Below are 14,225 nucleotides of genomic sequence, written 5' to 3' on the forward strand. Positions count from 1 at the left end.
GGTGCTAGGCGATCATGGCACGGTGTTGCCGCACGGTAGCGGCAGCAGGTTATCGAAGATGTTAGCACTCTTCATATAATCATGGTTTTGAGTGGCGGCTGCAGGCGGTTGTTCGGGGTGCCCACGTCACCCGCCAACTGCGATCTGATGGCTTTGCGCAAACAGAAGGCGCTTTTCCTTGAGGAAAAACTGGGTGTACTAAACGCAGACGACAAGCAGCCAGCGCAGAGAAGGGTCAACATTGCTGAAGACCTTGGACTGCCCTCAACGCTTAACAGCATCGTCTCGAAGTGTGCAAAGATAGAATGCCACGCTCTTCGGCCCGAAAGCTAAGCAGGCTCTTGGCGCCAATTATGGGAACCTTGACGACGCTCTCCTTGCCTGGTTTAAACAAGCTTGTGCTGCTGGTATTATATTTGACGGCAGCATTTTACGTGAGAAGGTGATGGAGATAGTCGACAGGACGGGGCATCACCGACATTGTGGCATAAAATGGCTGGATTGACCGCTTCTGGAACAGGCATGGCATCGCTTATACGACGGTAAGTGGAGAAGCAGCAAGTGTGAACTTGGAAACAGTTGACGATTGGAAGGACACACTATCGCATATGACGACTACGTCGCCATGGATGCTGCCGTTGTGACGTCGGGAGTACCAAGGCATCGCTGAGGTCGTTGCGGACTCGGTCGCGAGTGAAGCGGCTGAATGTGGTGATGATGACGAGCATGAGCCACAAGATTCCGGGGAGTTGGCAGATCCAAGCTTTGGAGAAGCCATTGCAGCTCTGGACCTCCTCTGCAGGTGCGTCGCCCTTCAAAGGAACACAGACAGCAATACGGCCTTTCAGGCTATTGAGAAACGCGTGGGGCTTTCCAGCGAGCAAAAGAAACAGCAGTCCTCAATTGTTTGTGGAAATTAATTGTTTCAAGTCAAAGCTGCAGTGTTTTCATTAATTTTCGGAGCTCTCCTCACTGTTGCATTTTTCCGGCTGTTATATTTTTTTTCTTCCTGGTCCGGTAAAAAACGTATACACAGAGTTCCACTGTACTTCGGCAGTGATCGTCGACCTCCTTATACAGCACTGCACAGATGTGGACAGTGCCACGAGACCAAACAGAAAAGACACACCTCCAGGTTTCTAGACGCATAAGCTAAAGAAGAGGTGCACACCTACCAGCTTGGTAAATGTGTTACGCTCCAGTGGCAAGACAAAAAAAGTAGCCTCTGTCATGAGCACAGTACACAATGCAAGCATGGAGGCTTTCAAAGATTCAAACCGGCGAGACATCACAAAGCCCAGCATCATGCACGACTATAATCGCGCGATGGGCAGTGTGGACAAGTCGGATCAGATGCTGGCCAACTACCCTGTCCCCGAAAGACGGCAGAGGATATACCACAATATTTTTCGCCACTTGATTGATCAGTGTGCATTTAGCTTTTGTCTTGTACCAAAAATATGGAGGGAAGATGAGCCACCGTGACTACCGTCTCACACTAATTGAGTCAATCCTGAATGCACGAATGCACGCTAACATGTCCCCTGATGTTTTCCCTGCATGGCTCCCGTCTACTGTAATCCGGCTTTGCCGCGTGGCTTTATGGCGGCGGTCTGTATAATTGCAGAGTAGTACGAGAAATGGTGCAAGTGCTGCAGCCTTGCTCTTTGGCTCGGGTTTGGCGAGTGACACAGATGTTCCAAGCGTGCGTCAAACCAAGCTTCTGCGAGATCGTCCCCAAGGCCAAGGAGCAGCCGACCGGAATTAATGAACATGACTGTTCGATCGCACTACCAGTCATATGACCATACACGCGAACGACCAGGCATTGGTGCCCAGCATTAGGTGAACATATTCACTTGATATCGAGTCACGGTGAGTCGGATTTCCCAGATTTGTCGCACATCCATCGGCATGTTCTATGGATAGCAATTTGGCTAGCGTGCATCAGTGTATGAAAGACGCAATAAATGCCCTTGTGATTGTTTACACTACTGTGTTCTCATTGCTTTGTCCCAAGAGCATGGGTAGGACCTTATAATCTTTCGAGAAATTTAAAACGCGGCCAGCTGTCTGATGTGCTTGACCCTGTGGTCTCAAGGAGCGGCACTTTCGTGTTTAGATCCCGCCAAGCCAAGCCAAAGCAGCGCCAGCCAGAATATGCTTCATTTGCTGTAGGAAGTAAGGAGAAAAGAGGAAAAAGTTGAGAAAAAAAAACAACACGATTTTGTTGCAGGAGCTTCAACAAGCCGCTCTGCGTCATTTGCCAATATGAAATTTACCTTACAGTCCCGAAACTTCCCCAGTGAAATAGCCAAATGTTGTGGCCTACAAGAGTGAAGAACGATGAGGCATTTGTGCCTGCTTTCTTGACGTGGTTTGTATTCTATATTAGCAGCAGGCAGCTGGTTTCCTATGTTTAGAAATAAACTGTGTTGTGTTGATTTGTCCTATATCCCTGTCACACGGCAAATCTAATGTCATTTCGAACGAATGACAATTGTGGTCAATGTCATTATCATCTCATTCTGTCACACGGCAAAAACTAATGACATTTGAATATGATGACAATGATGATAGTAAAAAATAAAAGGACAGGCAAAAATAGTGTCATACCAACTTTTCTCCATTAATTATTTTCCAATACGCTAACATTCCAACGATATGCGATCATCCCTGTCGCACCGTGCTTTTCGATCACTAACTTGTCACTGCCAACCAAGTCGAGTCACCAAGCCGAAGATCAGGCAAGCAACACAGCGGAAAGTGCAATGGCCGCATCAGCTACGTTTGCTGAAGATAAAAGCAGTAGTTTCGTGTCATCGTCGTTATCATATGCATTTGGGTTCCTAATACAGTGAAAGCTCGTTAATTCGAACTTCAATAATTCGAATTTATGGATAGTTCGAACTGTACGATTTGGTCCGGCCAAGCTCCACAGAAGTCTATGTATAAAAACGTCCGTTAATTCGAACGCGAGAAGGTTCCCTCACGGATAATAACTACGCTCGCCTGGCACACGGCCAGAGAAACGCGCCTACTGCCTACACACAAGGCTGTATTGCCTCCGAAACGGAGAGAACGGCGAGAGAAGGCAAAAGCGGAAAAAAATCTAATCGACGCGGGGTCAGCCAGAAGGCAGCGGTGGCTGCCGCCTCTCCGTTCTACGTAACCTCCGAAACTTCTTGCCCGTTGTGAATCTCGGAGGCTTTGCAAATCTTGTACAGCTGCTAATGTTGTGCGGAGATGGCACGGCAGGCTCCAAAACACAGCGAATCAAGTACGTCGCAGCTGCGCTTGCAATCAAGAACCAACGAATCAGGGCCTTCACCACCTTCACATGTTCAGCGTCTTTGTCTCGGCAGTCTTCATCGGTTGTGCACCTCTGTTTTCAGCTTAGGAGGTATCGGCCGTCGCGATTCATTGTGATGGTGTTAAGCCTCGGCTAACGTTCGTTTCGGTGGACATTGGTGATGTGGCACAGTCGGACCCAGAGCTTCGACATGAAGATGGCGTGTGCCTGCGGCACACGCCATCACTTTCTGACACGCCAAATTTCTGACATGCCCTACTGCTTCCAAATCGCAGTGTACTGTTGCCCTCCTTCACTTTCGTTAGTTCGAATTTTCGTTAATTCGAACTGAAGCGGCTTCCCCTTGCAGTTCAAATTAACGAGCTTTTACTGTATCCACATTGTCAGCGCGTGCCATAGCAAAATGCGCATGCATATTATTGTCAACGGTGTAAATTTCTGCAGTTGGAAGCACTGAAGCAGCGTGAAGCTCGTGTGTGACCCTCGTCCACTTTACTTTTCTTTATGCACTTCAGTGCTTCATGCCGCAGAAATTTGCACCATGGACATAAAGCAACTTCCCCACATTGCTCTTCTTATTAATTTCCGTCGAGTCTATCGAAGCAGCCATGGCCGATACTCCAGTGTGGACAAAACAACTGCCACAGACAAAGGCGGCCATCTAGTCACTGGTTTAAGAGTAGCTTTCTGCAATTATGCACTGTGGTGCACTTAAGGGGGACGTGGCTTTGAAAACCAACTTCCTTATTTCTTAATAGATTTTGATGAAAATTGGCATAAATGTTTAGACTGTCTCCCTGATGCTTCCATAAAAGTTTCAGAGCGATATCTTGAGAACATGTTATTCAATTTTATTTAGCAAAAATTTCAACCCTCTTACTTTCTCGAGAGCCTGGGGAACTTAAAATAATGTGATACACGTCCAGATTACAGCGAGTGGAGATGTCCAGACTCGCGAGGTGCAAAGAGCCAAGCAGCCGATGCGAGCGCCGGACTAATGGCGAACCGCGCTGGAGTCACGTGGCGAGTGCGGCCAATCACAGACTCCGACACAACCTTCGATCATTTGCTTTATGTGCACTTGTTTCTGCATAAAGGAGATCGCTGAAGCGGCAGATTTGAAGACGGAGAAACGCGATTTCCAACGAGACCAAGATGGCAGCGCTCGGTGACGCCGTTCTGGAGATATTGTGGCCTGAAAAACGCTGTTCTTGATTTCCGTGAGATTTTTTCACCACTTTGGCCGATACAACCAATTTTTTAGAGCACTTCTAAGTGGTTTACAGTGATATTTGGGTATCAGATAGAAAAAGGGTTATAGGAACTGAAAATGCGATTTTCAAAACAAAACTGATTTTTTGGCAATTTTTTTTCTATGCGAAAGCCGCGTCCCCCCTTAAAGGGAAGCTGAAAGCTTTTCCAGAAAAAATGAGTGAAGAGCAATAAGTCATGGTTTTCAACCCTCTGTATTCGAATATCGCATCGAAATTAAGCAAAAGAAAGCGCAAACAAATTTTATTTCGACAAAAAAGTGCAGCAGCAGACTCTGGACAGCTCGTGTGCCTTGTCTCCGCCTGTGATTGGTCGGGCGCCTCGCGACGTCAACGATGGTGTTCATCTGGACCGACAGCTGCCGCTACACATGAAGCACGGTGCAAGGTAGTTTGGTGCTGTTTGGCCGAGACGGTCATGTAAAATTTCGAGAGCTTGCGTTTCTTTTAGGAGGTCGGTGTCAAGTCCAAACACCACGAGAGCTATATTGGGCGCGACGGCTTCGAGTGTCAAAACAGGCCGTAGCTTGAACAGATTGGTCGGTGTTGTCGCTTGATCGCTTGTTTCTAGTAAGGCCCCTCCGTCCACGCCTGGTCGGCAGAAACATGTCTGGAGGGGTTTAGTTTCTAGAAACCTAGAACTCGTGGCTATGAGCAACTAGCCAATAGTGCGAAGCCGGAACTGGATGTACATCACTCAAATACTACTGTTTGTCGCACGGAACGAGCAAACTATTGAATTTTACACGTGCAAGAATAAGAACCTAGTGCAAGACCTTCAGAAATATTTTATGCTCCTTTTTACAGTAAAATACATCAACTTAAATTGATAAAGCACGCGTCACGCTAGTTTCGGCGCGTATATTGCCGCCCTCATACCAGGAACTTGTCGCTCAAGGCCGTCGCTTGCGTGGAGTTCGGCTTGTAGGCGACGAGTGAATTCGACAGCTATCGCCTCGCTTGTCGCGTGCAAGATCACTTGTATGGGGGTTTATACTTTACTCCCTACATGTACGAGCCGATTGCGAAAAGCCTGCCTCTCCAAGAAGCAAAAAATGCTGGTGCAAGCAGTGCTTTCCACGCGAACGAAGGCGAAGTGTTAGCATCTCCTTGTTTTGGAAATGTTCTTTGGCGAGTATGTGTTTGCTAAGCTGCACTCAGCGATCCAGTGACTACGTTTCCAGGCAAACAACTGTAGTGTTATGTTCCTGCATGCCTCCTCGTAGAATGTAAGCAGTGATGCGATCTTCGGCATTTGTGCGCTGCCCCAAAGCTGCTGGCAATCTACACAGACAGTTTAAACGCAGGAAAAGTTTACCGGCTGTTGCAGCACGTGAAGCATAGAACCTTCATCAGTGCGCCATCCGCACGCCACTCGAAACCGGCGAATTCCGTCGGCTACGTGAGATGGTCAGTTTCTCTATGTGTGCGAGAGAAGGGGGAGCGCAGCCTCCTGGCGTGAGCCAGCTTTCCAACACATACAAACTTTACGCTTGCACTGCGTTATGGTAGCTGCATGCAGGCTTTTTCACAACACATGTGTGCATAGAAAATTTGCGGTATTGGCGATGAAACCTGCGTCAAGGGTGTGAGATTAACACGCACCTTCCGTTCAGAGTGTTAACACGAAGGAGAACCCAAGGCACGCATTATTGATAAACTGTACAAAAACTGTGAAACTCTGGTAGTAATCGTCGTCACGGAAGTTGTTGGAGCACAGCACTGTTGTTCTTGAGCGCTTGGTTCTTTTGCTTCACAGCAGCCTCCCACTTAGCTGAAAGCTTCTTGTCTTGCTGGAACTAATGGAACATCGGAACATCGTCGCAGCTGCTGGTGTTCGTGCAACTGTAGGCTGCACAGAACGCTGGCATGCTTGGCCTACAAGTTCAATTGATGCTGCGCACGTCAACTACCACTCTACATACACAAAGGAATGTAGGGTCGAGCAAAGCAGATTAATACGGCACGCATGCAGAAATAAGAAGGGTCAGGCACGGTGACGGAGACTGCGAAAGAACAAAGCACCAGTGCTGATGTCACTACACTGCAGTTTCCGGTCTCCGCTCTCATCGTCAGCAGCAGCATGCGGCGCTCGACGGGGGGAGGAGCTACAGCGTAATTTTAACCGATGATTGCGTCGCTCCTAAGTGAAAAATCCCTCCCAAAAGTTTACCTGCATGGTTAATAAGGTTCCCGCATCCGTATACGAGCCTTTTATTGTACACTGGCTTTCAGGCATTTTTCTGCTCCTTGCTTCGATAGATCCCGTGAAGAAACGCGATTTTCAATCTCGAAAGTATCGGTCGAAGCACAAGTTCAAGGGGACTCGCCGCAACGTCAAGCGGCGTGCAATGGAGACGTCCACGGCAGCTAAGCCTAACCTACGTGACAGCAACGCTTTCGACAGTTCAGAGCCGGCCGGCCGCTCAAGTTTCGTTGACAGCGCAGACGAATTCGTCAGCGCATCGGAGAAAAATTAGATAATCTCCGAGAAGCAAGATTGGAGCGGCGAGGAGACGGCAAGCACCTTTATCGGCGAGATCGGTGTCGGGAACGTGAGCGCCGCGGCATGACCGGCGTGCGGACGGCGCGACCTTCTTCTCCGTGAGTTGGCCAAAAAACGGGAACGACTCGCGTCGTTTTTGGGGTTGTGTTGCATGAATGCAGCGTGTACCACGTCCGTTATCTCGTCAATGTATTCGTCGCGGCATGCATCTCCGGTAGACGACGCTAACGGTGGAGTGCGCCCTTCGGCCAGCCCAAGAGAGAGTTTCGCCGTGAATATCAAGGCAGTGGTTGCGGCGCGCGCATTTAGAGCTGGACACAATCAACTCGTCCGATTTTGTGCAGTTCTTGGTTCACCAAAACCGATGCACCATAAATCGTTCACCACCGTAACAAAAAAAGTGCACCTCGCTGCTGTGCAGTGGCTGAACTTGAAGTTGGCTCGGAAACTAACAGCACAGGAAGTGGGTCAGCATGGTGCTCATGAAGACTATGAGAGAACATATGGCGCAGGTGAATTCTAAAGTAGTGCACTGGATCTAGATACCCTCGCCTGCATTATGTGATTTTTATATAGATTTCAGCGCTACAACACAAATAAAGAACTTTTATAACTTTCAATCGTGTTTTTCTCAGCTTCATATTTTTGGCCAAACATGGCTTTTGTGCACGACATTTGACGTACTTATTGTGCTCCAATCAAGACCAAATTTGGTGTGCATCATCTTTAAGGTGTGTAGAATTCACTGATCTAGGTTTTAGTGCAACCAGTTTATGTTTAAGAATAGAAATGTTCAATACCCTTGGGTACCAGTCACTGAAAACGAAGCAACAGATATGAAATTCTCTCAAAATGCTGCCTGTCAAGGGAATTGCATTATCTTGGTTATTAGCACTCACTGGAGTGTTGGGGACAAGAAACGCCATCTTGCACTGCTATATCATGCCAACTGCTAGGTCCAGTAGCTGCACAAACATGCACTGTTTCTCACTTATGCATGGCACTTAGGACATGAAAGCATCGAGCTATCCTAAAACTAAAAACAGATTTGTAATGAGGATATCAACTATATAAGTGGTACAACTTTCATTTGCCTAGCAATAATATTTAAAAAGAAAGGTTTCTGAGGAGCGTCTCCCCTTAAATAGTAGTTTCGTTTCAAAAGTACTAACGTCAAATCCCCGACTCAGCAACCATTGAACATAATGTGTTTTGTATCCGCATAAACCGTACCAGCTTACTGCGTACGCATCGGTTAAAATGTAGCGGTTCCACTTATCAATTTCACAAGGTGCATTAATGAAAACGTTAAGCCATGGATTATTGACTTTACAGCTATATATATAGTAGCATCCCATTAAGATTGCTATGCATAATCACAATGCACACAGTACTATCAATTCCTACACAAAACTTCTCATACAAACAAGCTCATTTCAACAAAGTTTAACAGCTATCTTTAGGACATGCCGCACGTCATGTCGGTTTGCAACATTTTTTCCTGCTTTACAGTACGATACTTTCACTTGACCGCTTGAGCTTTAGCACAAGCAATTCTCACCTTGATAGGATGCAGAAACCTAAGCATCACTTCGTGCGGCTTGGATTCTACTCCTCCGGTTCCTTTGAAGTGTAACGAGTCTGCAGTCAAGTTTATGGTTGGGTTTTTACAGTCCTCCAGGGCCACTTTGACATAGACTACATTCTTGCGCTGTGCCCACAGTACAGGGGGAACTGGAAGACTGCATGACACAACAGAAAGAATGTGTTATAACACACTGCCGCACGACAGATTTCTAAAATGTGAATACTCGGAAACACTAGCAGGTACAGCACCTAGACTTGTAATTGTCAGGCTGCTGAGGCATCCATGCATTTATTGGTGTTGCAGGGCATTCTGCAAACACCCCAGTGGTTTGTGGCAAAGCTAGGCATAACACCTCCCAGCTGCATGTTATAAGAGACCCTGAAGCGGGTTTACAGGTTGCCGAGTGGAGCAGAGACGCCCCTGCGCATGCTGAGAACCCCGAGGCAGCCAGTGGGTTTACGGAACGGCACTCCAGCCTGTGCTCCCCAACGGAGCACGCCCAGCAAACAAGTGGCTTCGCGAAACCAACATGGTGGCTACGAGCACAAATGCGGGCACATCAGCATTATCTTCAATTGCAGTGCTAGCCCTTGTGCAGGAGAAAAAGTCTTGCAGGTGCTTTACTGCTCAAGGCATGTGGATTCTGCGTAATGTAACACCAAGGAGGCCGTTTGTAGTTGAGGTTAAGTGGATCATGGTCCTCAAGAACATCAAACAGGCGATTTGATGTGAGCTCACGCTACACAATATAATGGTCTGCATTGACTTTCGGATTGAACATAGGAGGCAGCAAGACGCGGGGAACCTTAAAATGCGAGCGTTCTTTGTCCATTAACACACAGATCATGTGCTCTGGCAGACATGCATAAATGTGATGTGCGTGTTGATTCAGGTGGAGCATTGAGGAGCAATATGTCGAGAAAGAGCAGATCCTGTAGCACCTCAGATTGCACACAAGTTGTTAACTACAAACTGGGAATAACACCGAGCTTATTAAAGACAAGCTTCAATTACAATCATTGCATGGCAACTGCAATTGCAGGGTGTCTACCAAGTAGACATTGTTAAATTCCTCAAATTTTCCAGGTTTTCCCAGAGTGCCTTTGCGAAATTCCCTGGGTGAGTGAGAACTTCGTTTTATATCAAGATGGGTTGACACTATGTTGCCCGATGCTGTCACTTTTTAGTAAGCATGTTAAAAAATAAACAATCCAGTCTGAATAGTAATGAGTAGTGTTTATTTTACTCAAAAAGAAAACAGCATGGCAGAGTTAGTAAAATGCACAGTGAATAACACATTTTTAAAAAAGATGGTAAAACCCATTGCAAATATAGTCGAACATTCTCAAATATGAATAAAAAGATGCATACAGAAGCAAATATTTTCGGACATGAGCTATTTCTATCAAATGATAGCAAGCTCGTTGGTATGAAGCCTGAACTTGTCACAAGTGAGATTCTAAACAATTGGTAAGTAAACCTCAACTGTCCTGACATACTCTCAGCCTGCACACAAAGCCTCAGTGTTGCGTTTCACTGCTTTAAAGAGTTTATTTTGGTTTGGATGAGGGTCACCTGCGTCTCGGCATCAGCCAACACTTTGCTTATTGAGCTCAAGCTCCTTCAAAAAAGCGGCGGCACGCATCCTTTCCCGTTCATTCCCCAATGTGCAATTCGTTTTTCTCCTCCTCCTTGTGCCGCGCGTTCTTCCCAGATTATTTGAAGCATCCTTGTAGTCGTACAGTCAACGTCCCGATTTTTCAGACTCCCTAGGGATCGCGAAAGCGTCCCAAAAAATGAATGCATGTCTTTTACTGCCTTTGAAAAGGCTCTCATGGCCTGCCAGTACACTTATTGGGCAAACATACTGTATTCTGTGACAATTGCCCATTCCTAAGCTTAAGCTTCACTAATATTTTGTATATGCTTCACTGCATAACATTGCAACCTTGAGGCAAAGTTACTTTCGTAGAACAGTATTATGCTATGTTCCGTGCATTCCCTGCTACGAAGCCAATCATGAGCATTACAAAAACGGAGTCAATGCCATTGCCGACAGCTGCGAATTTGTTCAATGAAAACAGGGCATCGAATGGCAAGAAGCTTAATGTCAAATGTCAAAGCAGCGAGACTTAGCTTTGCCATGATGGTGGCTATGGCTGCCAGAGGATTTGCATGCGACAGCGCCGGTTAAGGCGGCGAGATAATCAAAACGGCAGAACGGCAAAATTATTACTGCTGTTCCAGACCTGCTATCACGGCAAAAAGTGCGGAAAATCAGATGGCGAAGGGTTCTCGAGTCCAACATTTCCGACGGTCTTATACAATGGCTCTATGGGGTGCGTTGGTAGTGCCGCGAAGCCATCCAGAAATTATCGGGCATGCCTGAAAAATCCGTCATTGACTGTACACTGGCAACTCATCCAGCCAACAACAGGCAATTCCTTACAACTCCTCTCTGTTACTTGAGCCTGCATTAGCACAACTTTCAAGTAAAACTCTTGCTTGGGCTAGTTGGTTCACACTTGAAGTACTAAAAGCAAGGCACAGAAGACCAGGACTCGGGAAGAAGAGCGCCCGTCCTGTCTGTGTTCTTCCCGATTCCTGGTCTTCTGTGCCTTGCCTTTACTACTTCAACCACAACTTTCATTCCCTTTCAATAATACTACAGCTAATTTTCCCTGATAGAAGCACAAATTTGCTAAGTTTTCCCCGAGTATTTCCAGACTATTCAATATCGCTGAGAATTCCCAGGTTTCCCAGTTTGGCAGACCCCCTGAATTGTGACTGATTGGTGGTGCAGCAAAGCCCTCCACTTAAATGGATGAAGGATCGCCAGGCGAAAAATCCTCGAATTGTGCTCCACTGAAGACAATGAGCAGAGCGAAAGGTAAGCCTGCTGAGCTAAAGGTCTCTAATGTGGACAAACTGGTTGCTGTCTGCTGACAAATGAAAACACCCAATGCAGTGTATGTAAGGCAGGGTGCAGAAGCATGTGTTGAGCATGTCAAGCTGACTAATGGGCAGTCGTGTGCATACGTCGCACTGCTTTATCTAAACCATGTTGCCCCTTGCTTTAGTATCACCTTACTCTTCATAGAGCCCTTTACCATTTTTTGACTGCACTACTTCTGGGATTTGCTCACATTTTTCGTTGAGTAAAGCCACACTTCCAGTTTTAGGGGCACACATCTCTGGTTCACTTCGGCATTTGTTTTACTAGTTATGCCTTACTGCTGCTCCATACATAGCTCAATGCAAACTTGGCACATCTCTTCTGTCCCAAGGTTTATTTTGATGCCTTTTTCATTGTCCCATGTGGACTAGATAGAGGGCCTCAAAAGGTCTCATTTATGAAACTAATGTGTTTAAATACCAAGATCCCACTAACCCTAAATCGATCTGATGTTGCCAAAGAAGACCTTGACTTTGAAAACGCCACTCTTATACTGTTAGAGGAGGTTCAATATGACAGAAAAGACATTAAGACACAAGACAAGTGGCACCATTGCCTCGATGTTCCAGCACCAGAATACCATGACATTACTCATTTTGGTGGCGATTGCTCTGGCTTAGTCAATTTTTTTAGTAAAAATAAACTACAATGTACAAGTACCAAATACACAGCTTGGCTATTGGAGAACTCTTAATATGAGAAAATACAAACAATATCATCACATCACACTGACGTTCCAACACAATGGTTTGAGCACAAAGATCAAGAAAAGGAAATTTGGCCTTCATTTTCTTTCCTGGCTATACGAAATAACAAAAATAAAATTTCTGGAAAATACTGCATCAGTCAAAACTTATTCAATGTCTTTGGCTTGGTCCAGTGCCTCCAGGACTGAGCTTATGCTGAATGCCATATCTCTGGTAGAAACAAAGATGGGTGTTCAGGGTGTCTACCAAGTTGACACTTCCAAATTCCCAGATTTTTCTGGGTTTTCCCTGAATGCCTTTGCAAAATTCCTTGAGTGATACAGACCTTCGTTTTATGTCAAGACAGGTTAACACTATGTCGCCCGATGCTGCCACTCCCTGGCAAGCATGTTAAAAACAAAGAACGTCTTAATCCAGTTTGAATAGTAAGTTGTAGTGTTTATTTAAAAAGAAAACAGAAGGGCGGGGTTAGTAAAATGCACAGCAAATATCTTTGAAAAAAGTATGGTAAAACCCATTGCAAATCGAGTCAAATATTCTCGATGTACGAATAAAAAGGAGATGCATAAGGAAGCAAGTATTATCGAATATGAGCTATCTCTATCAATTGATAGCAAGCTCATTGGAATGAGGCCCGAACTTTGTCACAAGCGAGATTCTCTCTCAGCAGCTGGAAAGTCAACCTCAGCTGTCCTTACATGCTCTTATCCCGCGCACAACACATAAGTGTTGAGTTTCCCTGCTTTAAAGAGTTTATTTTGGTTTGCACGAGGGACACCTGCATCTCGGCATCAATCAACACTGTTTTTTTTTGTTTTTTTAAAGCTCAAGCTCCTTCAAAGAAGCGGTGGCATGCTTCCTTTCCCCTTCATTCCTCAATGTGTAGGCCCTTTCTGTTGTCGTCCTCTTTCCGCCACGCGTTCACCCCACGGACCATTTGAAGCATCTTCTTGGTCAGTTGCACAGTCCACGTTCGATTTTTTTAACTCTATAGGGGCCGCAAAAAAGTCCGAAAATCAGCCAGTTGGAAAAAATAAATGCATGTCATTTACTGCCCTTCAGGGCTCAATCCGCCACAGGTACATTCGAAAACGCTCTGCAGGCCTGTCGGTACACGTATTAGGCATATTGGTGCTCTTACTGTGAAAGGAAATACCGGGTGCACGCGTGTATAATTAAGGAATACATACTGTATCCCGTTGCAATAGCCCCTTCCCACGCTTGTTATGCTTCACTGCAATACTTTCGCGTACGCTTCACTAAGTAACATTTCTGTACAGAGGTGAAACTGACTTTCGGGAACCAGCATTATGCAACGCACCGTGTTTTCCAAGCTTCTAAGCCAATCGCGAGGACCACAAAGGCGGAGTCCATGCCTTCGCTAACAGCAGCTAATTCTTTCAATAAAAAATGCGGCACCCAATGGCAAGAAGCTTCATAGCCAACGTTGAAGCAGCTAGGCGTAGTGTTGCCGCAGTGGTGGCTACGGCTACCAGCGGATCTTCGTGCGAGACGACCGGTTCGAGGCAGCGAGGTAATCAAAATGGCAGAGGTGATGGCTTTGATTAATGCAGTTTCGGACCTGCGGTCAGGGCAAAATGTCCGGTAAATCAGACGGCGAAGAGGTCTTTCGTCCGAAATTTCAGACGTTCTGATACATTGACTCTATGGGGTATGTGTGTGTGTCGCGAAGCCATCCAAATTATCGGGAATCTGGAAAGTCGGTCGCTGAATGTACACTGGCAACTACTCCAGCCGACAACAGGGCGTCAAATACGATTCATTACGATTCCTGTTTGCTACTTGAGCCAGCATTACTGCGACTTTCGACCTTTTCAATAAAATTACAGCTAATTTTCCCTGAAGAGGCACAAGCTCCCCAAG

At 46.1% G+C, this 14,225-nt stretch overlaps 1 protein-coding gene across 1 annotated transcript in view; it reads right to left on the reverse strand.

Annotated features, from left to right (window-relative positions):
- LOC135920910 (prostaglandin E synthase 3-like) overlaps positions 1 to 14,225 on the reverse strand; it is a 75,859-nt gene that overhangs the window by 55,855 nt on the left and 5,779 nt on the right. The window contains exon 2 of the mRNA XM_065455186.1: positions 8,652 to 8,832. Coding sequence (XP_065311258.1) covers positions 8,652 to 8,832 — 181 coding nt within the window. The remainder of the gene's footprint in view (positions 1 to 8,651; positions 8,833 to 14,225) is intronic.

Source organism: Dermacentor albipictus, chromosome 1 (genome assembly GCF_038994185.2).
Source record: "Dermacentor albipictus isolate Rhodes 1998 colony chromosome 1, USDA_Dalb.pri_finalv2, whole genome shotgun sequence".
NCBI classification, from domain to species: Eukaryota; Metazoa; Arthropoda; class Arachnida; order Ixodida; family Ixodidae; genus Dermacentor; species Dermacentor albipictus.